Raw genomic sequence first — 27862 nt, 5'->3', positions numbered from 1 at the left:
GCTCTTCTTTGTATCCCATGATTCTTTAGTGATATTATGAATTAGCCAAGAGACAGGCAGAGGCAGGGAGGAGAGTATGAGAGGGCCTTGGAGTTGGCTAAGGGGACACTACTTACCCTCTGTGAGTGAGAGTCATCATGACATGGTCCTGGATAAACACAGCCATCCTCAGCGTGGCTCCAGGCCATGGCTTGTGAGCAGATGCAGGGCTGATTGCAGCGGGCACCCTGGGAAGGAGGGATGGCTGTGCCCAGAGCTGGCATCCTGCATCTAGCTGCCATCAGGAACCCGACCTTCTAACCCACAGGACCAAGTACAGTCCTCACACTGATGGGCACACATGCCCTTGCTTCATACACTTTATGTTATGGTTTGTCTCCTCCCCTCACCCCTTCCACCTTTATGTTAGTTAAGGTGTGGGCTAAGGTCCAATGACAAGTTATATTACGGATCAACAGTGACAGTCAAGGAACAGGGTTTCTGGCCAGAAGATTTTTGGGTCCCAGCCTCCTTCTATTTTTGTGGCTCCATCAACCCTAAGGCTATGTGAGCTGAAGCATCTAGCTGGCAGAAGGGAAAAGAGAGGATGCATTACGAAGACCTGCTTTCTTTCTTTTTCTAGATACCAAGCTATATTTTTTTCTAAAAGCTTTTAGAGATTGTGGTTCTTAACTACATGTCCTTAGGGACATTTAGAAATATATGAGGTGTTTTTTGGTTATCACAAGGACTGCTTCTACTCCTAATTGTGAATAAACCATATCATGAATGAGTACTGGATTTTATCAAATGTTCTTTTTTTTTTTTGGCATCCATTCAGATGATTATATTTCTCCTATAGTATTTCAGTGTGGTAAATGGCATTAATAGATTTTCTAATCTTAAATTGTCCTTTCATTCCTGCCTTAATTAGGGCATGCCTTGTGTAGGCTGGGGTTTGCTAATTGGGACTTGGAGACCCGAATTCATAAGTGAGATTGGCCTGGAATATTCCTTCTCTGGTGACCCCAGCTGGATTTGGAAGCAGGATAATCCTTGCCTCATAAAAGGATTTGGAAAACTTTCTTTCTTTTCTTATTCTCTGGTATAGCTGGTATAAGATCAAGATTATCTGTTATTCAATGGTTTAGTAGAATTCCTCAGTAAAACTGCCTGGGTGAGACTTAAGATTTTTTTTTTGTAATGTAGAGTGCATGTTTTAAACTACTGATCTAATTTCTTTAATCGTTATAGAACCTTATTATGTTTTCTCTCCTTGAGTCACTTTTAGGAATCTGTATTTACTCTAGAAAAATTGTCCATCTAAATTTCAAATTCATTGGCATAAATTTATTTAGTTATTGTTTCTGACATTTTAAAAAAACTCTACAGTCTCTATAGTTAGGCCCTCTTTCTACTCCTAATAAAGTTTGTGCCTTTTTAGTCATACCTGCCAGCAATTCTATTCAATTAATATTTCTTAAAAACCAGCATGTGGTTTTCTTCTTTCCATCATGACTTCATTTTCCATTACCTTTATTTCAGTCTATTTTAAAATCGATGTTTATTTACAAGCCCTCTATACCCACCAAGCAAACGCCCTCCCTGCCCCCCTTCACTAGTGACCTCTGATCTACTTTCTGTAGATTAGAAATTTGCAATTTCTAGACATCTTTTACAACCAGCATCATACAGTACTTGTCGTTATGTGCCTTATTTCACTCTGCACAATGTGTTCAAGTTTCTTCGACGTCGAAGCCTGTCTCATAACTTCATTCTTATGGCTGAGCAATATTCCACTCTCTTAAAACCCCCAGTGCACAAGCAGTGTCGGGCACTCCTGCTCTCATGCCACACTGGGAACTTGCTCTTTTGGTCACACCTAACTGCAAAGGAGCCTGGGAAGTGTAGTCAGTCATTACTCTGGAAAGAGGGAATGGATTTTACTGGGTAGCTAGTGGTCTCTGACACTAGCTTATTATCATTATTATTGTTATTATTATTCAGTTTCATTGAGATATATTCAGATATCATCCAATCTTCCAAAGTGTACAATCAATTGTTCACAACACCATCATATAGTTGTGCATTCATCACCACAATCAATTTCTAAACATCTTCCTTCCTCCAAAAAAAGATAAAAATAAGAATAAAAATAAAAGTATAAAAGAACACCAAAAACATTTCATCCCCCATCCCACCCTATTTTTCATTTAATTTTTGTTCCCATTTTTCTACTCATCTGTCCACACACTGAATAAAGGGAGTGTGAGCTGCAAGTTTTTCACAATCACACAGTCACACCCTGTAAGCTACATTGTTATACAATCGTCTTCAAGAGTCAAGGCTACTGGGTTGCAGTTTGACAGTTTCAGGTATTTCCTTCCAGCTATTCCAATACACTAAAGACTAAAAAGGGATATCCACATGGTGCATAAGAATACCCTCCAGAGTGATCTCTCAACTCCATTTGAGATCTCTCAGCCACTGAAACTTCATATTATAGTTTCATTTCACTTCCCCTTTTGGTCAAGAAGACTTACTCAACCCCATAATGCCGGGTCCAGGCTCATCCCGGGGAGTCATGTCCCACATTGCCAGGGAGATTTACACCCCTAGGAGTCATGTTCCACGTAGCAGGGAGAGCAGTGAGTTTACCTGTCAAGTTGGCTTAGAGAGAGAGGCCACATTTGAGCAGTAAAAGAGGTTCTTCGGAGGTGATTCTCAGGCACAATTAAAAGTAGGCTTAGCCTCTCCCTTGAAGCAACAAGCTTCATAAGGGCAAGCCCCAAGATCGAGGGCTCAGTCCACTAAATTGGCAGTTCCCAATGTTTGTGAGAATATCAGTCATAACCCAGGTGAAGTCCAACATTTCTGCATTTTTCCCCAGTTCTTCAGGGGGTCCCTGCAAATACGTTTTTATTCTCTGCCCAAATTACTTTGGGATGTTTCAGGATTTCACACTAACCTGTACAAATCCACCAGATCTCACTTCCTGTTCTAAGTTCCACGTATTATGGTGTTTGAATAAACTGACCGTACAAGTTAAATTCTTTAGTGTGCTGCAGAAAATATAGATCCTGCACTAAATAAACATCTCTTCCCTTGGTCTTACATAGAGGTTGAAGTTTTATAACACGGTCTGACACTAGCTTTTAATTTGCTTTTTCTTTTCCTCTGTCCCTTCCTTCTGTCCCCCTCCCCAGAGACAATCCCTTTTGCCTCTATAAACTGATTATTCCCTTGACTCAGACAGCACATGTTTTAGTTCTGTATTGCTGCATAGCAAGTTACCACAAATTTAGCGGCTTAAAACAGCACCCCTTTATCATCTCCTGGGTCTGTAGGTTAGAGGTCTGGGCATGGCGTGATTTGGTTCTCTGCTTGGGATCTCACAAGGCTGAATTCAAGGCACCACCCAGGCTGCATTGTCATCTAGATCTCGGGGTCCTCTTCCAAGCTCCTGTGGTTGTTTTGGAGTTCTGTTCTTTGTGGTTGTAGGGCTGAGGTCCCGTTTCCTTGTTGACTGTCAACCTGGGGCCACTCTCAGCTATTAGAGACAGCCAACATTCCTTGCTTTATGGGCTCTTCCATCTTGAAAGACAGAACAGAGACCCTCCCTTGCTTATCCCTTGCATGCTTTGAATCTCTCTGACTTCCCAGTCTTCTCTTTAAAGGGCTCATGAGATTAGGCCAGGCCACCCAAATAATCTATCAAAAAGTCAACTGATTTGGGAATTTATTCTGCAAAATCCTACCCCAGCAACACCTCAATTGGCATCTGATTGAATAACTGGGAGAAGGTGTGAGTACACCAGAGCCAGAGTTGCTGAGGCCATCTGAGAATTCTGCTTCCTACAGCATGTTTGCACTGTGCTATCTTGGCTTTTCAGTTTGGGGTGTTGTCCGATGCCCTCTGCATTATATGGACCTAGGTCATTTTCCTCCCTCTCCTTCTGCCTGTGTACACACCTCAGACTGCCCTGTTCCTCCATTAGATTTATGTAGGAAATGTGATTCAGTCAAGGTTCAGTGTTTATTATTATTGCTATGAAAACACTATCTGCAACTGAGCCATATAGTCAATTAATTCATTAAATTTCCTTTTGTTTTCATTGGAGCTCTTAATTACCTTCCTTTCTGTTCATTTAGTTTTCTATCTAATTCTCATTCATTCAACCCTGAATTCTTTGCTAGTTTTCCCAGTCACCTCCGAAGCCCCATCAGTTATTGTGGGAAACCACAAATGCTTCACTGACCAATTCAGCTCTTTGCTTTCTGGGGGCATCATGAGTACTTCCTGACTCCCTGTCCTCATAGGACGGTCCAAGCTCTGGCCAATGAGTTCTGAGCAGAAGTGATGTGTGTGTTCCTCGTGGGCCAACCCTTAAGTTGCCAGTGCAAGGCCTCCCAAGAGGTCCCTTTATTCTCTGCCATGGTGACTGTCATTGTTCCAAAGAGTGGTTGTTCTGTCAATCTGGGAGTTGGGGTGAGAGTGATGATGACACAGAGCACAGTCTCCAGTCAACCTTGGTTGCTGAGAATTAAACTTTTGGTGTTTTCAGAGATTGAGCTTTGGGGATTATTTGTTACTGCAGCATAATTTAGCTGATCCTGACCAATACAGAGAATGGTAACCAGGAGTGTGTGTGTGTGTGGGGTGGGGTGGGGGGCTATTGCTGCAACAGGAAACAAGATATGTGACATTGGCTTGAAAGCTGATCAAACAGGCAATGAGAAAACTGATTTGGCTGCTGGACGGATGGCCATCCATGCTATAGGGTGGTATAAAATGTGGTAAGTTGTTTCACCTGGGGTAACTTAGAAGGCTCAGAGAAAACAGACTAAGGGGTGTTGCTCTACCACTGAAGACTGAGAGGTTCAAGGAACCTGCAATTAAGTTGAGAGGAAAGGATGTCTTAAGAACCATGAGTGGAGCTACTGGCAATGATGCTAACCAGAATCAAACAGATTAGGTAAGAAGTGAACAATATTTTTGAGAAATTCATAATGCCAAAGAAACCAGGAACCAGGACTAATACAGTCTGGGGCTGAAACTTTTAAATAACCCTTGGTTTTAAATAACCCTTGGTCTCCAACCTTCTACAGGCAGGAAGGTGGCTGAGGAAACTGCTCAGCTCCCAAAGAGAGCCTACTCCCCACTGCCCACTTCATAGGCAGCCAAGGAGGACAATGGCAAAGGAAGGACCTCTCCTGGAGAACAGTGGACTGGCCAGGCTTCCCAGGTAGCAGGATCCAAGGAACATTTTCCCTCAAGAAGGGGACAATATCTGCCCAGCAGGATTTCAGGATTGCTATAGACATTGTTTGCTGGGTGTCTCCCATGCTTCCCCTTTCTGGACTGCGGTGTTGGCTTTGTTATTCTGCCCTGTTCCACCCGTGTGCATTGGGGTGGGGGAAGCATAGACAACTTGTCTTTAGGTCACAGGTCTTCTGACCAAGAGGAATCACAACCAGATCTGATGAAGAAACCACTGGGCTTCCTACGGAGGTCCTAGACCTCAAGCTGGGCACCACAACTGGCAGGATTTTGGGGGCTCTCTCCCCTGCGGGGACTGGGGAAGATGTATGATGTGCGTGGAAAAGAGTGAATAACTGGTAAGCAGGAGGGTGAACTGTGGTTGTCATTGGGCTGTTTGCAAATATTTGATTCCTTCTCTCCACCAGGGCCCACGGTAGAGTTACACTTCCTTGCCCCGAGAACTGGAAGGAATGAGGGACACTTTCACTTAATGCTCTCTCTTCCCCTCAGTCATGGCAACCAGCAATGCTGTAGACAAAGACTGCTCCTTCGACCTGGGTGCTTCACTCTCAATTTGTAGCATGGCCACAAATAGACCTTTGGGATTTGGGGGTTGTTTGTACTGCGGCCTGACCCAACCCCTCCTGGCCGTCACATGGATTCTATCCATCTCACCTTCTTGAAGAAGTGTCCCTGGAACTTTCTGACCAGCTCCAACCTGCACTGGTTGCCCTCTTTGCCTGGCACAGCCCCTCTCACCCTAGGGTTTTGCCTCATCTCTGTCCTGTGTTGGGGTCCTGGTTTCCCGGATCTCATGCTTCCCTCCTTCTTGGTTTACCCTTTATTTTGGTGGAGCATCATCCTGGGAGCTCCCTGAGAAGGATGCATGGGAAGGAAATGTTTTTGAGACCTCAGGCATCTAAAAACACTTGGTTTATAGTCTGGCTGGGTGGAGATTGGAAAATAAATTTCCTTTAGAATTCCCAGATCTTTGTTACATTGCCTTCTAATGTCCACTTGCTGCTGTTGAGAAGTCCACAGTAATTCTGATTACTGACCACCTGTATGAGACCTGCTTCGAAACTCAGGACACTTTTGGACCCCATTATTCATATCAGCTACCTTTTAAAACATTTCTGAGAACTTTTTGTTTTCTGAATGTTTCTTTATATTTGTTCTCCTTCCAGGAGATGCAGTATCTTTTATTGCTCTGATGACATTATTGAAGTTTTGTTGACATTTTCTTCTTTCTGATTCCTCTGAGTAGTCTTTTAGAAATCTACTGAGGCTTTCTATTCCATAACAATGGCTTTCCCAAGATGTAGGGTCAGCTTGACCACTTGCTCTTACTTGACCGTGAGGGTCTGAGACTGTCTGGAAGCTCTGTATGCACAAGTGGCTCTAGTTAACTGTGCCCTTTCCTACAGGGTGACCCGGCTGTTGAGTTAGGTGACTGCAGATGTCAGAAAGTTTAGACAGTTCATCTTGGCTGGGTCTGATCCCCCAGGAAAGACCCTCCCTCCTGGAGTGAGAAGACCTAGCTGCCTGCTTCCTAAAATCCTGGGGAGCAAGGAGTGGGTCTCGGCATCCAACATCCATGTGTTCGTTCCATCCCGTTCCTATGACGGTCCCCCCGGCCGAGACACTCCTCTTTTACCCCCTTTGGATAATAAACCAAACCATTTATAGTCTTTTGTCAAGATGGGGAAGAAGCAGTAGGAAGGCTGCGCAAGAATTGAGAGGGGATCTGGGGCTTCTTAAACAGACTTTCAGCCAATTATTCATATGTTAATTCCCCCCCCCACACACACACATGCACACACACTTTCAGAGGCACCTAGTGCCACCAATTCTTGAACCCTTGAGAATTCCACAGGGTTTGTTCTTGGCTTTCCTTCCCAGCTCCCATCTCGGGATTTCATTTGCTCAGGTCTGCTAAGTAGTTTAGCTTCAAAAATTGTGTTGCTTTTACTTCCTCTCTTGTTCTGCCTGTCTAGAACTTTGTTTGTGTTTTTAGGAGGTTCTAGGAGAAAGTTAAAGTTACCATATTATCAATCCACTACCTCTACCCTTTAGCCTCTTTATTCCCCAGCTCCATTTCCATCTGCATTTGCTTTTCCTCACCTGATCTCCGCTTCCCTGCTTGTGTTGTCCCTTCCGTCTGAAATGCATTCCCCACCCCAGCCTCATACACTCGAGCCACCTCTGTCAAGATCCTCCTTAGCTGGGAAACAGGTTTGCATAGCGATGGTGAGGTTTTCTCTGTGGACAAGAGCTGCATCTGTCTGAAAAAGCCTTTTCTATGGGAGTGTGAGTTGAAGGCTGCCTGGGCTGAGGCTTCCGTCAGAGACTGCCTTAAACATCATCAGGTGCATGAACAAGCCATGGGGCGCAGCCAAAATCCAGGGGGCCACCATCAGCGGAGGGCTGTGGATGGGGGTGTGTGCTGCAGGGGGCCCTTGACTCTGGCAGGATGGCTTCCTTGGAGACCCCAGTCCTATGCCCAGGACAGGGCACACTCACAGAAGGCAGGGCGGCATGTGGACAGGTGGGGAGTGAGCCAGCAGGGGTCACGGAGAAGGTGGGGAGGGGTGGCACTTGGAAGGCTGGGTAGAGTGGGGCTGGCTGGATGGGGCAGGGAGAACCTGCAGGTCAAGGGGATGTCAGAGACCCGCCAGCTCCATCCCCTAATGAAGGAACTCACATGTGGTGAGAACATAAGAACATTCTGAATCATTACTTGGTCAGGACAGAACCTTTCAAATGTCATTAACACAATCTATCTTGAAGAATGATTGCCTCCTGCCAAGTCGAGAGACCCTTCATGAGGGACTAACCTCAGTGGGTCCCTATCCAATCCATCCCTACTCAGCTGGCTTGGCAGCCCCACTGGAGGGCACCAAATTGATTCACCAAGAAGGAATTTTAGCGTATAGAGCACCTCTACTTGCGTTTTCAGTTCACAATGACAGGCAACCCAGAATACCCGCCTCGGTTCCCCCTTGGCTATCAGGAAAACAAGTCTTTTTGGCCTGAGCCCCAAATTAATTCGGTGAGAAAGTCCACCAGGCCACACTCTTAATTCTGCCGCTCCCAACCCCCATTTCGGGGGTCCACAGGGGTCCAGAGCCCCGGCTGCCCGCACCCTGTCGGCTCCCCTCGTGGACGGCTGACCTCGCGGGCGGCCTCGCAAGGCCACTGATCCCAGAGCTGCAGACCCCTGACCTCGGTCTCCCCGAGTCAGGGGCTGCCAGCGAGGGCCCAGGGAAATGGAGGGCCCAGGGGAAAAGGGTGTGTTGCGCTCGGTTCCGAGGCGTTAGAAGTTGGGCATCCGCCTCTGCGGAGGTGGCCTGGGCCTGGTGAGAGTCAAGGGCAAGTTGGCCCGGTCGGGGCAGGGAGGCCTTGGGCGGGGCGCGGCCGAGCATTTCCTTCGCGAGGCCCCGACAGCGGGTGGGTGGAGAGCGCGGTTGGCAGGGTCCTCGCAGCTGGTGGCCTTTGAAGCCTCCAGGACCGCGGTGGGAGAGGGGCAGCCTCGAGAAGTTGGCAGCGGGCCTGGGGGCGGGCGGGGGAGGAAGGGGCCCTGTGTTCCCTGCACAGCGGCGCCGGCCGCCCGGCACGTAGCTCAGTCCTGCAAGCACAGGCCGCGGTGGGCGCGTCCCCCAAGGCTGCCACGTTAGCACCGGCCGGGGGACCAACCCGGTTCCGAATGACCCCGGGATCAGGGGCAGCGCGGGCGCGCCCCGGGTCTCGGGCCGCCGGGGACGAGTAGGGGAGCTCCCGGTTCCTCCCGCGGGAGCCGCCCCCCTCCCCATCCCCGGGCTGCACCGATGGCCAGGACTTCCGATGGGAAAGAGCGTGCAAGGGGGCTGCGAGCAATTTGGGCGTCCGGCGCGGCGAGCCGGGGAAGCGTCCCCAGGCAGGCCAGCAGCCCGCGCGGGACCCGGGGCAGACACGCCTCCTCGCCCGCGCGAATCTTGCTTGGGAGGGGAAAAGAGAAAGGCGCGGCCAAGGGGCGCGGAACGCATACAGGCCGGGAGCCCGCGAGGCGCACCCACCCCGGAGACCCCGGGCGGGGCCGGAGGGACAAAAGGGGCGCCCTCCCGAGCGTCCCGGCTCCGCGCCGGGGTTCAAAGCTGTCATTGTACCAAAGCTCGGGCAGGAAAATGCCCGGCAGGCACCCTCACCACCACCCGCCGGGAAGAGGGCGGGGAGCGGCCGGCGGCTACACCCGGCCTGGTCGCCTTCGGACGTCATGCGTCAGCGTGCCCGGCGCCCAGCTCAAATGTCTGCCCCGCCTCCACCCGGGCCAGGGGGCGCGTCCATTGGTGCAGCCGGGGACCCCGCGGCCGTGCGGGCCCCTCCGGCCGTTCGGATTGGACCGCCTGCGTACCTAGAGACCAATGGCGCCCGCCCCTGCCCTCGACCACGCCCCCTCCCCGGGCGCGGGCTCGCGACCGCTCCGTACCGCCGGTGCGCGCCCCGGCCTCCCCGCCCACCCCCTCTGTGCGCGCCGCTCCCCGCGCCCGCGGCCGCCTGTAACCTGCGCCGTCAGGATGTGGCTGGGAGCTGACGTCGGGTCCAGATGTGGCTCCGTCCCCGCCCACCCTCGGGGCCGGGCCTCTCACACCGGGGCGCGGCGTGAACGGCGGCCACCCAGCGCCGTGGTGCCTAACGTCGCCGCTCGGCATCCCTAGGACGGGCCGGCTTGACGCTGCGCGCGGGGAGCCCTAAGGTCCGCGCGCCCCTCGTCTCCCCACCCCCCCCATGCGCTCGCTCCCTGGGGCCCGGGCGGGCGGGCGCCTCGCGGACGCGGAGCCGCGCGGGTGACGGCAGAGGCGGTGGCGCGCCCGGCCCAGCCCGCGGAGGGCGCGCCGCGCCCCCCGCCCCCACCCCGCCCGCGTTCAGAGGAGGCTGTGGGTGCGGGCACGTCGCTGAGTCGGGGCGAGGAGCAGCGCCCCGCAGCCGCCGGCCGGAGCCCCGCGAGCATGGCAGCCGCCGCCTACGTGGACCACTTCGCCGCCGAGTGCCTCGTGTCCATGTCCAGCCGCGCGGTCGTCCACGGGCCGCGGGAGGGGCCGGAGCCCCGGCCCGAGGGCGCGGTCGCCGCTGCTGCCGCCGCTGCCACTCTGCCCCGCGGCGAGGAGCGCCGCGACGGCAAGGACAGCGCCTCGCTCTTCGTGGTGGCGCGGATCCTGGCGGACCTCAACCAGCAGGCACCGGCGCCCGCCCCGGCCGAGCGCCGAGAGGGCGCCGCGGCCCGGAAAGCGAGGACCCCGTGCCGCCTGCCGCTCGCGCCACCGCCCGTCTCCCCCAGCGGCGACGGAGCCGCGGCCGCGCCCCCCAGCCCCGCGTGGAGCGAGCCGGAGCCCGAGCCCGAGGCGGGGCTGGAGCCGGAGCCAGCGGGCGGCTGCGAGCCCGGCCTCAGACAAAGGGGTCGGCGGGGCCGAAGTCGCGGCGACCTCGAGTCCCCGCCGAGGAAGCACAAGTGCCACTACGCGGGCTGTGAGAAAGTTTACGGGAAATCCTCGCACCTCAAGGCGCACCTGAGAACTCACACAGGTCAGTGGCGCGGCCCGGGGAGCCCGGGCGCGCGCGGAGAGGGAGACCCACGGCCACGCCCCCGGAGCCGCCGAGGCCTTGCGGGGGCCTGGCCGGCCCAGAGGGGACACCCAGGGGTACGGGGACCCGCCCCGCGCCACCGTTCCCCACCCACCCACCACCCCCACGCCCCAGCGCTGGGACCTGCCGGTGCGGCCCGCGCGAAGCGAGTGTAGAGGTTCCAGGCCCTGAGAGCCGGCGCCTGGCGACCGCGCCCCCGCTGGGCACGCCCCCTCCCCGGGCGCTCGGGCGGGGCTGCGGGCGTCATCCGGGGCCGGGGACCCCGCCCATGCCGGGTGGTGGGAGTTGGGGGAGCGGGCGCCGGCAGGTGCGGGCGGCCTGGCTGCATAGGGGGTGGGGGACCAGGGTCTGGGGGCGGGCCGGGAGCCGGCACGGGGGTGGGACACCCGGGTCCCTGTTTCTCCAGTCCGATCCGGCCAGGCGCGCGCCTGGGAGGGGCCGGGCTGGTCCGGGCGCGCGGCGGGCGAAGTTCACGCGGGGACAGCGGCTCCTTCCCCGCCACCCGGCACATTCTTCTCTCTCCTCTTCCTGTAATTTTTCCAGTGCTCTAAGGTTTAATTTGCCGTAACCAGAGCCGGCGGCGGCGCAGACCGACGTGGGGGGCGGGCCCGGTCCCTCACCGCCGCGGCTCTTTGTGGGCGGTCCCCGCCCCTCTGCCCCCTATCCTGCCCCGGGTCCTGGGGTACGCGGCTGGGCGCGAGGCACCTGCAGGTACGCATGCGGGCAGACGGCTGATGTGAGGCCAGGTGGCCGGGGACTCGCCGCCTCCCCCGACCCCAGCCTCGGTACTTCGTTGTGGACCCATTTGTGGCTGCTGTTTTTTTGTTTGTGCGTTGAACACAAATACCAAGAAGGTTTTTTAATGAATGGCAACTGCACTCCTCTCCTTTCTCTCCTAGTTTGGTTTAAAGAATCGTCGATTGCCTTCGAACTCACGTTGAACTCTCCCGTGATACCCAACTCTTTGGCATTTGGGGCTGGTTTCGAAACCTGCGGGCTTTCACTATTAACTTATTATCAAGGGCTGGGCTTTCTCGTTTGCGGAAGAGCCAGATGCAGATTAAAAAGTATTAAAAGGAAATGCAGCTCGCAAGACCGTGGAGTTGCAGATCCTTTTTCCCGTACCTCTGGGACGGAGGGGGCCCAGGTCTGCAGGTGGAGAGGCCCGCGGATCGCTGAGGTGCCCTCCCTTTCCCTGGAGGCCGCCCCCAAACCACGCGGCAGGAGGACGGGGTCTAGGGGGAGAATGCGGCCATCTCTAGGCATTCTGGGTCAGAGTCAAGGGTGACAGGGCCTGATGGGGGGTGGGGTCAGTGTCAGGGGTCGTGGTTCGGCTCAGCGGTGGGTGTGGTCACGGGGGAGGGGCAAGCTAGGGTCCAAACAAGAGGTGGTGGTCCGAGTTGGGGGTGGGAGGCAGCCTTTGGAGCGTGGCTGGGGTTGAGGCCGGCTTTGCGGAGGCGAGGCTTATGCTGGGCGGAGAACTTGATTGGGAAATCCTACTCCAGCCTCGTGTCCGCGAAGGCCCGGGGCAGACCCTCAGGGCCCCGGGGTAGGCGGGCTCGCCGTCGTGGGTGGGGTCGGCTGGGTCTGCGCCTGGGAGGTGCTGTGGGAGTCGGGGCTAGTCTCCACCTGGCAAGGGTTGTCTGGAGTCCTGGAAACCCAAGAGGGGCAGAAGAGGGGTGGAGCCACGGGTCTGAGTGTCTGTGGCGTGCTCCAGCGTCCATTCTAAGAGGACGTTTAGTGTGGAGCCGGCCCCGCTCTCCGGGAGAGAATCAGAGATCCGCGGGCCTCCCAGTCAGGAGTGCGTAGGGTTTTCTCCGGACTCTTGGGAAGAATGCAGATTTCCAAGCCCCGGGTGCGGATCTGCGTCGTTGAGCTCCTGGCAGGTGGGCGGGAGCCTTCGCTTTAACAGGCACCCCAGGCAAACCTGGTTTTTAGAACTGTGCATTCCAGGTGCCAGAGCAGCCTGGCCTAGTCCCCCCGCCAGGGCACCTCGGGGAGCCCAGGCCCAGCTCCTGCCCCAGGTGTGCCGAGCACAAGTTACCAAAGTTCATAATTCCCAGAAGTGCTTTCTTTTCTTTAAGGCTCTCATCCAAAAATAAGAGTATTGTTTTTGAGGTTATTTTCCTAATATGTGTCAAAATCCAAAATTTTGTTAAGCAAAGCTAAGACGTTCCTCCAGCCCTGGGGAGTTCTGTAGTCTGAGTGGCCCACGGCGTCCTGTGGCTTGGGGTCCGGCAGGGTTTGTGTCCCGTGGAGCTCTCAGGCTACCCAGCCCATACAAGCAGGTCCTCACACACTGTTTCTCCTGTGAAGGGTTGTAGATGGCAAGATCCAGGGCCCCTGCCCACCCAGGGAGGACTGGGCCCAGCGTGATCAGTTCTTTGCAAAGGAGGGGTGCAGGGCCCAAGAGGGAGACAGTGGTGGGTGCAGATGAACTTGGGGCTTGGTGGGTGGGGCTTGGTGGGTGGGGCGGCTGAGGAGGGCTGTTAGTCCAGTGCAGTGCATGCATGGGGGTCTTGGGGAGGAGTGGAGCTGGCTGGTGGGCCCAGAAAGGAGCAGCTTGCCGAGGGGAGAAGCCAGAGCCTGGCTTTGGGGTGGCTGTGGTTTGGTTGTAGGCTCCCATCAGCATCCGAGGGTGGTGGTGGGGTGGTCTGCAGACAGTAGCTAGTGTCATGGCAGGCCCTCTAGTTTCCTAGGCAGCCGCCCCCTCCCCCAGGGACCTATAGCGAGTTCCTGGCAGGGGGTGAGCAGCAAAACCATGCCGGCCAAGGAGAGAGCAGGCAGCCCTGCTCCGTATAACTCTGTGACAAGGGACAGGTCCCTAGACCTCCCTCCTGCTTCATAGTCTCTGCTATCCACCGGGCATGTTGACACTCACCCTGACCACCTGGAGCGGGATGTGGACGTGGAAGCCCTTTGGGTAGTCAAGGGTCAGCCTGGATTCTGGGGAACACAGTGTCCCCTGGCTGGGGCGTTGCTTGCCCCCCCCCCCCTTCCCCACCGTCTGAACAGTGCTTGCAGAGAGCTGCCAGTGCTGGTCAGCTATGTGGCAACACCGTCCGCACTCCCGCCTCCCACAGTCACGTGGGCCAGTGACCCCCCCCCCCACCCCCCCCGCCACCTTTTGGTAATTGTTGGAGTGATAAACAAGATAAAGAGACCAAGATCACTGCAACTGTTTGTTTAGCCCACACTTGGAAAGTTTGCTCACATTCTCTTTGGGGAATAAGTAGCAAGACCTGGAGCAGTTTTTCTTGAAGGCTGGGTGGCTTTGATGTGAAAATTAAAGGATTTGCATAGGAAAGGCCTGGGGCCCTCCCAGGGCAGCCTCACCCTGCCCTGTCCCCTTCCACTGCCCAGGGCCTGTCTCTGGAGACTCCGCTTGTGCCCAGTGCTGTGGACATGCTGTCTTCCTTGGCAGAGAAGCTCTGAATACCTTCCTATCTATAGATTCCCACAAAAGCATTTTTTTTTTCAGAACATCTCTGTTTTGTTTTCCCTCCAGCGCCAGAACATCTCCTAGCGGGCTGCCTTGAGTGGGCCCCTCTCAGTGGGTTCGGGGGGCCTGGCTGGGAAGGTGGGTGCCGGGCTGGGCACAGCCCCTCCCGCCTGCAGGCCCTGTTTAGGGTGGGGAAGGGAAGTCCAGAAAGGTTTCATTGTCTTAGTCCTTTCCAGTGATAATTTGGGTGGGGTTCGCTGAAATGTTTCTTTCCCTATTGAAGAAGGGATTTGATCCTGCGAGTGAGATTAAAGGGACAGGGAGTTTGGCCCCCCTTCCCCAAGGTACCCTCTGGAGTTAGAGCCTTTTTTCCAAGTATGGGGCTTCCTGGACAGCTCAGCATGCAGGTGCTACTGAGGCAGGCCCTGCTCCAGAAAGGGCACCAAGCAGGGTGAGCTGTGTCCAGGGGTGCTCCCAGGCCAGCCGTTCCCCCCAGGCTGCCAGTGGGCCGACTTGTGGAGCTCTTCACCCACTGCAGGGTATGTAGACAGAATGTGCAAGTCTCCCCTCTGACCCAGCTAACCGCTGCTACCCCTTGTAAGTGCCTCTCTTTCCAGACCCTTTTAATGGGTTTGCATGTATGTATATCCACAGAGGCATTTTAAAGCGACACAAATAGAATCCTACCAAACATCAGGCTTTTGTTTGTCGTGGTCCTTTTTCTCGGCTACATAGTATTCCAAGTGTGGGTGTGCGAATACTCTGTGACTCATCTGATCCTGACCCATTGAAAGGACGCTATGTGGCCTGTCCTTTTTTGGCTGTTATTGGCTGAGCATCAGTGGACTCTGGGTCCGTGTGTTTCAGTGCAGAGGGGCTGGCATTTTTGTAGGGTGGAGACCCAGCAGTGTTATTGACAGTTTTGACAAGTGTTGGTGCTTCCAGATAGCATTTGCATGCAAGGTGGGGCTCCTGTGTTGACTTAAAAGACCATTGTGTTTTTAAAGGCAGTAGGACCTAAGTTCTTAGCTTCCCCGGTGCCCCTTACCGAGGGCCCATTGCTGAGGCCCCTGTGGCACCCTGTTCTTTTGTCCTGCCCCCACCTTCCCCCCTCCCCCCACCGCTTCTTCCAGTTCTCCTTTTGCAAGTGTTAAAGTCATTAGGCTCCGGTAGCATCAAGATCATCTAGAATAGCATCAGCAAAGCCACCCTTACTCTTGTCCCTCGTGGCCAAGGCCCTGCTCTGCTCTGGTTTCTCGGATTCTGTGAAGTGCTGGCTCTCCCCTGAGTACTCAGCTCTGCAGCAGCTCTGGGCAGCTGGCACTGGGCTGGGCAGGGGCTGTTGCGGCTCCACTTTGCCCCTTTTGTGGCTGGAGACTCTCCTGTGGGTCCTTTAGGAAGGCGAGTGGATAGGGCTGCAGCTCGCTTCACCGGAGACCTGCATCTGGGCCCCCGGAGCCCTTCACAGCAGATGCCATGGGGTCCGTGCCTTAAAATGGGCCCGGACAGCCCCTCACATCCTTAGGTCCACATAACACAATCCAGTTGGTTATTTGGTTCCTAAATACAGTGAATTAAAAGAGAGAGGGTGGGGTACGTCGATAGCAGCTAAAAGCAAGGGAAGGAAAAGAAAGAGCAAAGGAGCAGGCAAGTTACTGAGCTACATGTATGTGTGTGCACATATTTAAATTTATAACTGTAGAAACTCCACAAAACAAGGCGGCGCTGGAGCAAGTGTGGGGCTGTTTGGGAAGGGCTCTGTAGTTCTCCCAGTCATCCCTGAGGCTTGCATTCCAGCACCCATGTAATAACTCATTCCCAAAGGCCATCCCAGGATATCAGGGCACCGTGAACGTGTGTCTGGGGTGTGCTATGAGAAGGTGGTTAAAATGACTTTTGAAATAAAAAGTTACAGGAAGATGCATTCTGCTCTCTCACTGTATCTAGCACACCTTTGCAGTCTGTCCTGTGTGCTTTCACTGATGTCACTTTATTTAACGTTCATGAGGACACCGTGAAAAGGCACTATGATTGTTACTAGTTTTCAAGGCAGGAAACTGAGGCTCAGAGGGGTTAAGAAATAATCCTGAAGTCACACAGCCAGGGTGGGTGGAGCTGGGGTTTCCTCCTGGGCCTCTGTGCTCTGGCTCCGTACAGCACCCCCTGTCTGCACCTGCTGGGGAGCAGGGCCTGCGAGACCCCAGCATACCGGCTCCCCCACTGCCCCCCACTAATTTGTATATATTCCAAATTAAGGGAACAACACTGTGAATGTCTCTATACCCTGCTCCTAGACTGACTACTTGCCAATGTTTTCCCACATTTTTTCCTCCTTCTCTCTCTCTCTCAATACCTTTTTCTTGCTTTCTCTGCCTCTTCTCTGTTTTTAAATGTTGTATATCGCCTAACATACAGTCCATTTTCACTTTCCCTAATGATCCCCGAAACCTCCGTGAGAGGCTCCAGCAACCACTTAATCACACACTGCATTTCGTTGTCGCATCTCTTTAGTTCCTTTTAACCTTAAACAGTCCCCCTTCTTTTTGTCTTTGCTTATGTTGGCATTTTAAGAATCCAGTGGTCCTGTAGGACATCCTACAACTTGGATTTGTGTGTTTCCTCCTAATGGTTTAGATTCCGCTTAAATAATTTGCAGTCAGAGATTTGACCCAGGTGCCTGGTGCTGAGCACACAATGCCCCATGACTGGGGTGTGGGACATCAGCTGCCCCCTGCCAAGTCACCGGGTTTCTCCGCTGAAAGTAACCCATGGGCAGACACTGCGAGATTGCGGCTTTGTGGAGGGCAGCAGGTGCCTTCCTGAGCAGGTGTGGCGTCTGTTCACACACACCCCTCCATCCACCTGGCGGGTTTCTGCTTCGTCTTCCCATTCCCTTACCTCAGACAAGGCTGGGTTTTCCTAGTTCTCCTCTGAAAGTCTCTCTGAAATCAGAGGACAACTCAAGGGAGGTGCAGGGGCTCCCTTCCCGCAGTGAATGAGAGTCACCCTAGTTGTACTTGCATGGCTTTCGAAGGGAGCTGAAAACGTAGCTGGGGGCAGTTCTTGTGCAGCCTGCACCCTGGGCTGTGGGGACACCCCTTTAGTCCTGGCGGCTCTCTCTGCGCTTTCAAAAAAAAAAAGAACAAGAACAATATTGATCCAAGACCACACACCTGGGCCTGTTTTGCTTTCCTTTCACAGCCCCAAGTGGGATTGTTTCCTTGAGAAATCAACTTCCATCAAGATGGGGAGGAACTTCCCAGGCTGGTGGGGTTGGGCGGCTGGGGTGGGCGGCGGGGACATCCCTGAGGTGGGAGGTCCTGTCCTCGGGGCTTTGGCCACTGTTCTGGGTTGCTAAAACGGAGACTCGGGCGCTAAGTGTTTGCTATTGTTGGCAGCGATAGGACACCAGGCACTTACTACAAAACAGGCACAGTTCTCGCCCAAGTCAGAAAGCCCGGCCGTTTGGCTTTCTACATTTAAAAGAAGAAAGAGTTTGCGTCACATTTTGAACGCTGTTTGTTCCTTGTTGTGGCCGAACCCGAGCATCTGGAATGTGCCTGTGGGGAATCTGTAATTGCTAGTTCGGTTTCAGATCTTGGGGTTCACCCTCACCCCTCCAGCAACTGTGGGTCAGTCGCTGGCAGAGCAGGCACCGAGTTTTCTCTCTGTTGGAACTCGGGGCCTAAGGGCCTGGCTGCAGAGGCTGTTGATCGGCCTTCGCCACTCCACCATCCTAGTTTCCCAAGCTGCCTTAACAAATCTCCACAAACCACAGGGCTTCAAACAGTGTATTCTCTCTCAGCTCCAGAGTCCAGGGGTCTGAAATCAAGGTGTTGGCAGGGCCGTGCTCTGAAGCCTGTAGGGGAGCCTCCTCCCTGTCCGCTTCTGGCTCCTGGGGGTGCCAGCCGCCCTTGGGGTCCCTTGGCTGGGGGCTGCGTCCCTGTAGGCTCTGTGTCCGTGTTCACGTGACCTCCTCCCCTCTCTGTGCCCACTTCCCCCTTCTTCTGAGAACACCACAACATTGGACCAGAGTCCACCTTACTCCAGTCTGGCCTTATCTTAACCAATCACCTCCTCTGTGACCCTATTTCCAAATAAAGTCCTATCCATGGGAATCAAGGGTTAGGACTTGACACATCTTTTTGGGGGACCCAGTAACACTTCCTGGCTCTCATGTCTTCCTGCCCACCTTCTGTTCCCCTCCGGACCCAGGGCGGGGACCCAAGAGGTAATGGCTGTTTGCTGTTGGCACTTTGGGAGTCCCACGTGGAGCACGGACTGGAAACACACAGACCTGGAATAGCCTGCGGTTTTTACCGTCATCTGCGTAAACAGAACACGGGGCCCACTTCCACAGGTCATGCTTTTTTGGGGGTGGGGGTGTTCTCACTTGCTGACCAGGAACTTGGCCACACTCTGGGGCCATCAGCCAAGCTGTCCCAAGGTGACCCCTTCAGGAAAGTGCTGAGGCTTGGCTGCCCAGGTTAAATGTCCCCAGCTGCTCCTGCAGGAGCCGCAGCTTTGTCTGCATGCATGGGTGACCCCCAGACCCAAGCAAGGGGGCACATCTTGCCTCCCCCCAAGTCAGAGTCCAGGATGACACCATGTAAGAGCTCTGCAAGAAACCCTGGCTCATATTAAAAATCACTCGCCAGGAGAACATGTGGCTCTGGGCTCCCATTTCAAAAGTAACTTCTGAAAGGTAGAGTTTGGGTTCGTGGCTATGTCCCATATCCCGGAAGGCTGGAAGGAAGGCTTGGGAACGGGAGTGCATGGAATTGGACTCGGTGGCTTCCCTGCCCCCCACCCAGGCACATGTGAGCCCCAGACCCCAGCTTCTGTCCTTTAGGGGGAGCAGAGGGACCAGGACTCAGTGTGTTCTCGCAGAGTCCCAAGGAAGGGTTTAGGCTGTCGACGCTGAGCCGTTGGCCAGGTGAAATGTCCAAAGCCACGTCTGGGAGCTGGGGGCTGACACCGTGAGCACATCCCTTCAACAAACGCCAACAAACTTACCCTGAGCAAGAGATGGTAAATGGGAATTAATTACAGAGTTGCCATTGATACTAATGTAAGATGCATGGAAGGCGACCGACACTCTGGTTATTTAGCAGCTCCCTGGTGTCTTATTTCTCACATTTTGGCCCTTCTGGCAATGAGAGTCCATTTTCTTGACTTACTTCCATGGCCCTCAATCTTGCTGACCAGATGTTGCTGGCTTCCCTGGGTCAGTCCTTGACCCTCTCCCAACCCAGCATTCCGATGCCACATGCAGGTCCCTCCCTCGCACCTGCTTTGCCCACTTCCTCATGTTATGGAGGGGTCCCTGCATTTGTCCGCCGGTTGGCATTTCTGTGTCCCAGTGTGGGCTGTGCGGGTGGGAGCAGGCAGCTCTCCGGCAACACTGAGCTCCCACCAAGGGAGGTTCTCCAAGATTTCACCATCTTTTCCAGAGTGCCCTTTTTTGTTTGCACAGCAAAACCTTTTTTAGATGATCTCCTGGGTTGTTGGCATAATGCAGCAGAGGATTCTGGGGGTGAGTCTAGGGGCTTCTTTCAGCACAATGGAAGTGTAACTTAGCATTTTGCATATGGTGGGATCTGGCTGGCAAGTGAGGCACACACGGGCACCCCAAGTTGTGTGGGCCAGGAGTGGGTGGCAGCCCCAAGGTGCCATCGGGCCTTCAGCTCTTACAGGAAATTCACCCATGGCTCTTTAGAGAGGTTCTGGTTTGAAGCTGCCCCAGGAATGGGCTGGGTGGTGCGTGTTAGCATTTTGCCCTGGACACCTGGCATCATTCCGAAGTTCACTCACTTTAGCCTTAACTTTGCAGTACTTCAACCCTTATCTCCGTTTTCCCAACCCCTCCTCAACATCCTGATTTATGAGCCTGAGTATTAAATGTCTTCCCATAGCCCCTGGTCCCCCGGCACCTTCAGCAAGGCCCGTGGCCTCGGAACACAGCTCTGCATCCGCTAAAGCTCAGGGAAGTCCGTCCCTGTTGGGGGCGTTTGGCCCGGGGGGTGCAGGCAGCACAGGAGTGTGGGCCCCTCCTGGAAGCACAGAGCACGGCAGGTGTTGGGAGCCGAGTCATGTCCCCTGCAAAGAGACGTTTTCGTCTTGTGAAAGAACTCGCTTGTAAAGAGGCTCTTTGAAGACGTTATTGGTTTAGGTGAGGCCACACTGAGTCCAGTAAGACTGGTGTCCTTACAAGCAGAGGAAATTTGGACACAGGAGGAGGGGACAGACAGGAGAGGGATGGCCATGGGGTGGGGCAGAGCTTGAGGTAGGGACAGCTGACAAGCCGCCACAGAACGCAGAGACGGTCAATGCCTGCTGTTTACACCAGCCTGCATGTGGTATTTGTCATAGCAGCCCCAGCAGCCCGAGACAGCCAGGCCGACTCACTCGAGGCTGGTCCCTGCGAGACCACAGGAAGGAGGGAGCACGTGTTCCCCAGCTGGGCCGAGACCCCAGGGTGGGCCTGCAGGGTGGGGCCGGCCGCCTGCTATGCCTGGGTCAGGCGAGTCACCTTCCACCACAGTCCAGGGGGCTGCACCCCGCTGGGAGCTGGCGTGGCCAGGTGAGTGGACGGAGCATGCTCTGGGATCTGAGCTGTTTGCAGCCGGCCTCCAGGGGCTTCCAGCCCTCAGCAGGCAGAGGGAGGGTGGTAATGGGGAGCAGGGCTCTGTGCCGTTGGGGAGGGAGGGCAGAGGCCGATTGGCCTTTGTCGGGCCTGGGAGACCCTGCGTGGAGGCTGTGGCTTCCTCCTTCCGCCCTCTGGGGACAGGGTGGCGTCTTGTGGGGTGTAGGGCGGAGGCGGCTGGGTCAGCTGCTCCCTGGACACAGCGTCTCCCCCACGGGTGCTCTGGGTAAACACTGCGTCGCCTGGGCAACCGGGCTGCCCGCGCCAGGGCTGGGAAGTGCTTGTGGCAAGAGACGTTCCCATTGTCTCAAGTTTCTAGGATGGGTTTCTTCTTTTCTTTTTCTAATTAGCTAGAATGACTAAGATGCCCAAATGCCTCACCTGGTTCCCATAATTTTTTAATAAACATTTATATTCCCTTTACGGGAAGAACGTTTCTTTCGGTGATTCATTGAGTCTTTTTCTTGAACTGTGGCACGGCCCTGGGGAGCTGGGCGGCATGCAGGGTGGAGGCTGGGGTGGGGGCGGCAGGCAGCACACGGCCCCCCTCCCACCGTCAGCAGCTGGCACAGCCGTGAGCAGGGGGGCTGGCACCCATCCAGGGATGGGGTGTGCTTACGTAAACATACCACCGTTTTATTGGCTTTTAGGTTAAGTTGCATGGAAAATGTGGGGGAGCTGCCTCTTTTGTCTTGATGTGTTTGGGTCCCCCAAACTGGAGCTTACAGAGGTCTCTGCCCATGTTCTGCCAGATTCATCCTGGGAGAAGCCCGGCCCCCCTGCCCCACCCTGCAACCCAAGCTCTTTGTCTGTCTCATTGTGGATCTTGAGTTTCACTGGAGTGTCTCAAGGTGTAGGCTTGCCTTACATTGCATGGCATTCTGGTGTTTGCTGTCAAACCATAATTGCTCTTGAGGTAGGTCAGGCCGGATGCGCCCCATCAGGGGTCCTCACCCTGCTCCCCTGCCCTGCCTGTCATCCCCTGGGAAAGGCCTCTTTATAGGACTCAGCAGCAGGTCCTTCTGCAGGCCAGCACCCACCCCCTAGGGATTCACCAGGTCTTCCCTGCTGGCTCGCTGCCCTCCCTTCTCCCGTGGGGCTTCCTGCAGACTGCTGGAGCTGTAAATCATCTTCTAAAGAGTCCCCTGCCCTCCAGCCTTTTGGGCCAGGGAACACACTAGAAAGTTGACTTCATTTATTTGCACATCAGCAGAGCTCAAATGAATGTACCTGGTAGGCAGTGTTTACGCCTCCTTGCAAAGTCACACCAAAGCCCATTCTCAGTGTCCTAGGCTCGCTGTGGACATCCGTAGCCATTTAGACCCCTTCCCGTGATGTAGAGGAGCCATGTGTCCTTGTGGACCTCCCTGGTTCTGCCCTCCTTGCCAGCTGCAGGCTGTGGACCATAGCACAAGTGTCTCACAACCGAGGGAAATGCTGGTTCGTTACACTGGTTTTAGGGTGCTCACGCCCCCGTGCCTCCCAGCTTTTCTGGGTCCCGGGGGAGTCTGGGCATTTATCCCCTGCACTGACTTGGTCCCACCCCCTCAGCGTCCGCCTCTCCTAGGGCTCCATGCAGCCTTCTGTACCTCCTCACCCCTTTGCGAGGCAAAAACCCTGCTCTTCACCTGATATCTCTCAAGGATGGTGCAGGATTTGAGTTTTGTGTGTGTGAAGAATTTAACTTTGGTAGTGTTTGTGAAAACACTTAAAATAAAGGTATTGAAAGAGTGTTGAAAGGTATCAAAACGGTTCAGGGTACTGATGCATTTAGGAGTGTAGTAATCCAGCACCTCCTTGCCCTATTTAAGTCATAATGGTTTAGGCTGTGAACTTTGAACTACTGCGTTGTCACCATTTCCTTCTTGCCGGCACAGAGACATCTTACTCCCTATATGCTGTATTTCAGTAGCGTTCTTTAAGAGCCTCTCAATGTTTTATTTACTTGCACCAGAAAAAGGCCTTTTTGTTTCATTGTGCTTTGTCACTTGAACAGAGATGCAGTGCCGGGTATTGCCGAGGGCCCCAACTTCGGTGTCACGGGGAGGAGGCTGAGCCCAGGCCCATGTTCTCAGCTGTGAAACAAGGGCAAGCGCGCCCAGCCCCTCCCAGGGCTGCCCCAGGGACCGGACGAGCATGACGTATCCAAGCACCCGTTAGGTTTGTGCGTGGCTGTGTGCGTGCATGCATATTTTAAACCTGCAAGTGCAGAATTTCACCTACTGCCCAGGAGCCTTCCTCTGAGCTGTCCCGGGGCGGCACAGGGCCCCAGCCACTGCCCTGTCTGTAAGAAGCCCAGCCCAGGGTTGTGGCGATGGGAACCAGGACCAGATGCAGAGGCAGTGCAAACTGTGGTTCTAGGAGCAGCCGCACCGTTGCTGTGGAGACCCCAGTGCCCCAGCCCAGGTGAGTCTCCTGGGTTATCAGGTAACCAGGCTTCTCACGAGGCAAGTTGTACCTGGTGAGTCTCCCTAAGGAGCAGGGTCTGCTATATCAAAACCCTGAGGTGACAGACTCAAGCCCCCGGAGCAGCTCTGAGAGCACCTGGCGCCCAGCAGGTGCGGGTGGGCGCAGGGGCAGCCCCCGCCTCCCAGACAGTGGGCAGTGCTGGACGGCCATGCAGTGACCGCTGCCCTGTGGGGTACCTCATCCAAAGGGCAGACTCTTCCCAGCACAGGTGCACGGGGTGGGCAACGTCCTGCGGGGCGTGCTTTACGGGGATCATGCTGCATCCATACCGCCTCCCCTCTGGAAACCCGGGCGCCGCCACAGCCCTCACAGCGGGCAGCCCTTCCTCCTTCTGTCCATCCATCCGAGAAGGGCTGTAGGACGTGCCACTCCAGGAGCAGGGCCTGCCCTGAGCTTTCAGTCAGCTGCAGGGACCCCTTTTTCTCTTCTGGGGCAGCAGTTCTGTGTTTACCGATTTGACAGTTGTCTCCTAGAGGGAAGCGGGAAAGCATGCTCAGAGGCTGGTTTGTCCGTGGTTGGACCACAGTTTTGTCCCTTCTCCTGCTTTTCATTCGTCTTCATGTAAGTGCGTTTGGCATCACAACACTTCATGAGTGTTCTTGAGGTGAATGTTGTCAGTGAATGGAAGTAAAACCAGAGGGCATCTCTTCCGACATAAAACCTTGGGAGATGGTGTGGCTTCCTTTCCTTCCTCTGGCCTTCGGTTGCCCCAGAGGAGATGGCAGATGTCCTGCTAGCAGAGCTGACCTGCTGGGCGGGGGGTGTTCCCAGGACTTGCACCCGTTCTGACCCGGTTTGTTATGAAATGTGTGTGCACCAGCTGGCCCAGCCTCCTGCTCTAAGGAGTGGGAGGCTGAGGTGTGTGATTCTCCATCCAGTCTTGCAGCAGCTGTCTTCCCTTTCCTGGGGCTGGTTCCTTTTCCACGTGGGCTGTGGTGAACCCCTGAGCTGGGGGCTGCCTGCATCCACATGATCCTGTGTCCTGTGTCCCTGCCTGCCCCCCCCCCCCAGCCCAGGGTGGCTGCTCTGGCTGGGCCATCTGGTGCCAGAACCACCCTGACAGTGGGAGTCGCTGGCAAGGCCCCCAGCACCTACACGGGACATCCTTCCAGGCTGCAGAGGCAGAGGGCCACTGGGACCCCAGGCTCACCTCCTGTCCCTCCTGCAGGTGTAAGGAAGCCAAGGCGGAGCCTGAGTGTGGAGAGACAGGCAGGCCAGGCATGGCCACCAAATAAAAACCTCCTGTGGACCCTGCCTGTCGGTGTTGACCCCGAGCAAAGGCAGGTACCCCGCCTTGGGGGTGCTCGCCTGCTCCTGAGGGGCACCTCCTGCCTTCAGTGGGGGCTCAGGGAGGGAAGGCGCTGGCCTGGGGCCCCCAACAGGAGCCTCTACCTCCTCAGCCAGCTGGTGACCTGGATGCTGAGGCCCTGGGAGGGGCCATGTTCCTGCCTGGCCCCGCACCCCGGGCCACGGTGTCAGGAACGGGATTTAAAGTATTAGGAGAAGATTTCCAACCATAGGACCTGTGGAAGCCGCCTGCTTCAGCGGCCTGCTGCTCTCGTGAGCTGGTCAGCGCTAGTTTCCCTGGAAACCCACCGCCCAGAGGATTGCCTGGATTCCAGGCACGCTCTCTGGGTGGGAGTGATCTGACCATGGGATGCCATGATCCAGTGGAGGCATCGTAGGTTGGAGAGGGTGGGAGTGAGCGGCCTGTGGGCACCAGGGCTGGTGTGTGGAGGCGGGGGTCCTGGGACAGCCTGGGAAGCAGCCTGAGGTGCTGATTTCTTGGTCATCCCATTGAGGGGGCCCTGCCCAGCCCCGCTCTGAGCCGCTTTAACCCATGTGGTTGTCCAGCCTCCAGGCCCTTGGGGGAGTCTGTTGGTCCCCTTTGTGAGGTTGTGGGTTGGAATCTTTTCCCTCTGGGCTGTGTGTGTGTTGCCAGGGCAGAGACAGGCCATGCTGGGGTCCAGGAGATGCTCAGTGCGGCCACAGGCTGACAGCCTGGCTGGTTCCGGGTGATGCACCCCAACCCGACCCACTGACATGCCCCCAGCTGCTTGCAGTCGGCACCCAATGCCCTTACAGTCCTGAGCTTTCACCCCAACCCCCAAGCTTGTACACCCCTCCTGGTGCAGATGGGGGTGCCCCAGATCCTTCCCTGCCATTGCACAGGCTTTCTGACACCTCTTGACTAGGGTAATGCAGCCGACCCAACGACTCTGCTGAGGGACCTCTCGCCACCTCCCACGCTGCTCAGCTGTGCCCAAGCGTCCACTGGCCCAGGGTGCTGGGAAGGTGGAGGGAGCAAGGCTCACACACTTGGCTCCCCAGGCCTGCTGGTCACCCACCCTCTTGGGGCGGGCACCCTTGGCCCACGGCAGGAGGGTCACCCCTGCTCAGAAGCTGAGGCCAGGTGAGGAAGCGTCTTGCATGGAGCTCTGAAAGGGAAGCCCTCCGAGGGCAGTGTCACCCCGCTGAGCCGTCATCCCCGCCTCTCCCAGGGTTACCAACTAATGTGGCAGACACAGAGGTTGTTGTAAGAATATGGGGAAATGAGCCCTGACCCTTAGTCTTGCAGACACTTTTCTAAAAGCAGTGGTTTTTTTTCTAAACTTTTCTGCTAACAAAATCCCACACAGATTCCAGTGCAGAAAACAGTTGGTGGGGGGTGGGGGGGTGGTTTGGAAGGGACAACAGTGAGGGGAGCAGCCATGCTCTGCGTTTTCACTGCCCACTCTCGGCTCTCCGTGGGTTAGGGCTGCAGGGACTGCTTGGGCACCAGTGGACCCTGGGCTGGCATGCTTGTCACCAAGGGACAGCTCACTCTGTTCCTCCCACTGCAGGAGCCAGGCTTTCCTCACCTTCCCCAGCAGCTCCTGCAGGCGGAGCTCAGCTCCCCAACTTGTAGAGTCCTGGGGTGCCGGTCTGGGGATGCACCTATGCCCGAGGCCCGGGCCTGGCCAGTGCCTTCTGGGGCCTGACATCCCGTGGCCTCCGGTGCTCCCACCATGATCTCCAGCACCCCCAGACCAGCTCGGCAACAACCTTACCCTGTAAGTTTTCTGGGAAGACTGCTGCGCAGAAAGCACCTTCTCCTTTCCCTGAAACCTGCAGCCTCCACTCCCCTCCCTGGGGTCTGATGGTTCCTCGCTCCCTCTGGCCTCCTCCGGAGCAGGCAGGGCCCTCTCTCATCACCTGCATTTGGTCCCTTCTGTTTGCTCAGGGCACGCTGGGGAGAAGTGAGAGGAAGAGGGTGGCCCCTCCTGGCCTCGCCACGGCTCCTTGACCTCCTCTGCAGGCTCCCCCAGTCCTGCCACCACCCCCATCCCTGCCTGGACTCTCAGCCTCCCAGGGCCCTGGGGGCTGCCAGGCCCCAATGCCTTGGAGGGGGTCCTCCCTCCTGTCACGGTGATGCCCGGAGAAGCCCCTCTCTGGCTGCCCCCCCACCCCGCATCCACTTTCTTTATTATGCAGCAGCTGCTCATGCCTGCGCTTTCTTCTCCCTTTCGACTCCCTGCAAGTGGAAGAAGAAATGAAAACACCACCTGTGCCTCGAAACCTTTCAGTTTCCGAGGCACTCCACCGAAACCTTTCAGTTTCCCAGGCACTCCACCGTCAGGCCAGGCTGGGAGGTCGGGACGGGGCCGTGGAGGTGCAGACTTGAAGGGTGGGTCTGTGGGCATGGAAGGGCAAGGGCAGCCTGGGGGCCCGGTGGAGAGGTGGGGGTGCTCCATGTCGGGTGGTGGGCTGTGCTCTGGGCTGACCTGAGTGGGGTCTCTGCTCCGCTGAGCAAGCTGTGGTGGGGGGGCCGCGTCTGCAGCCTCTAGAAGTCATGCAGGGACCTGGGGTTTGGATGACACCCAGGAGCCCCCCCCAGGCTCCGCTGGCAGCCTCGGGCATCCTGGGAAAGGGCTACTGTGGCCACAGTGGGGCCTCCTGGTGCAAATCAGGGCGAACAGCATCTTACTGAGACCACAGGGGATGGGCATGCACTGGGAAACGCTGTTCTCGGTTCCTGTGGTGGGGGGGTAGGGGGTGTGGCAAAGTCAGAACAAAGTCATCCAGGAGGGGAGCACCTGGAGGTGCGTGCGGGAGGGAGAAGAGCCATTGGGGGGAATGTGACAAGCCAGGTGGCAAACACCTCCAGAGTAGGGTTTGGAGATCTAAGGGGCTTGTGCTCTTTTGGATCTGCTGCTTCCAAGATGCTGATGGGAAGAGGAGAAGACTATGGTGAGGGTTCCTTCACCAGAGAAGGCAAGGGGAGCCCACTGTGGGGGCTGCATGGGGGAGGATGCCAAAGTGGGGGAGCAGGGGGCAAGGCAGCCTGAGGGATACCAAGAGGAGAAGTTAGTGTGCGCCTGCAGCCTGGGTGTAAGGGCAAGGTCCCTGGGCCTCGCTGTGGCCTCTTAGTTCTGGGGGCTATGCCTGTGTGCTGCTGCTGCAG

General features: G+C 55.6%; 2 protein-coding genes across 2 annotated transcripts in view; one reads left to right on the top strand and one right to left on the bottom strand.

The window, feature by feature from the left end:
• Positions 1–4756: 4756 nt before the first annotated feature.
• Positions 4757–9643, bottom strand: LOC119533241 (translation initiation factor IF-2-like). Its single transcript, XM_037835323.1, has one exon. The coding sequence runs from the start codon at positions 9494–9496 to the stop codon at positions 8609–8611; it is 888 nt and encodes a 295-aa protein (XP_037691251.1). The 5' UTR covers positions 9497–9643; the 3' UTR covers positions 4757–8608.
• A 131-nt stretch (positions 9644–9774) lies between these two features.
• The window catches only part of KLF13 (Kruppel like factor 13), a 45941-nt gene continuing 27853 nt past the window's right edge, over positions 9775–27862 (top strand). The window contains exon 1 of the mRNA XM_037832856.1: positions 9775–10801. Within this exon, the coding sequence (XP_037688784.1) occupies positions 10228–10801 (574 nt within the window). The 5' untranslated portion in view covers positions 9775–10227. The remainder of the gene's footprint in view (positions 10802–27862) is intronic.

The sequence above is a fragment of the Choloepus didactylus genome, chromosome 4 (assembly GCF_015220235.1).
Source record: "Choloepus didactylus isolate mChoDid1 chromosome 4, mChoDid1.pri, whole genome shotgun sequence".
NCBI lineage: Eukaryota > Metazoa > Chordata > Mammalia > Pilosa > Megalonychidae > Choloepus > Choloepus didactylus.
The sequence above is the reverse complement of the archived record's forward strand: the minus strand, read 5'-3'. Positions and strand labels throughout refer to the sequence as shown.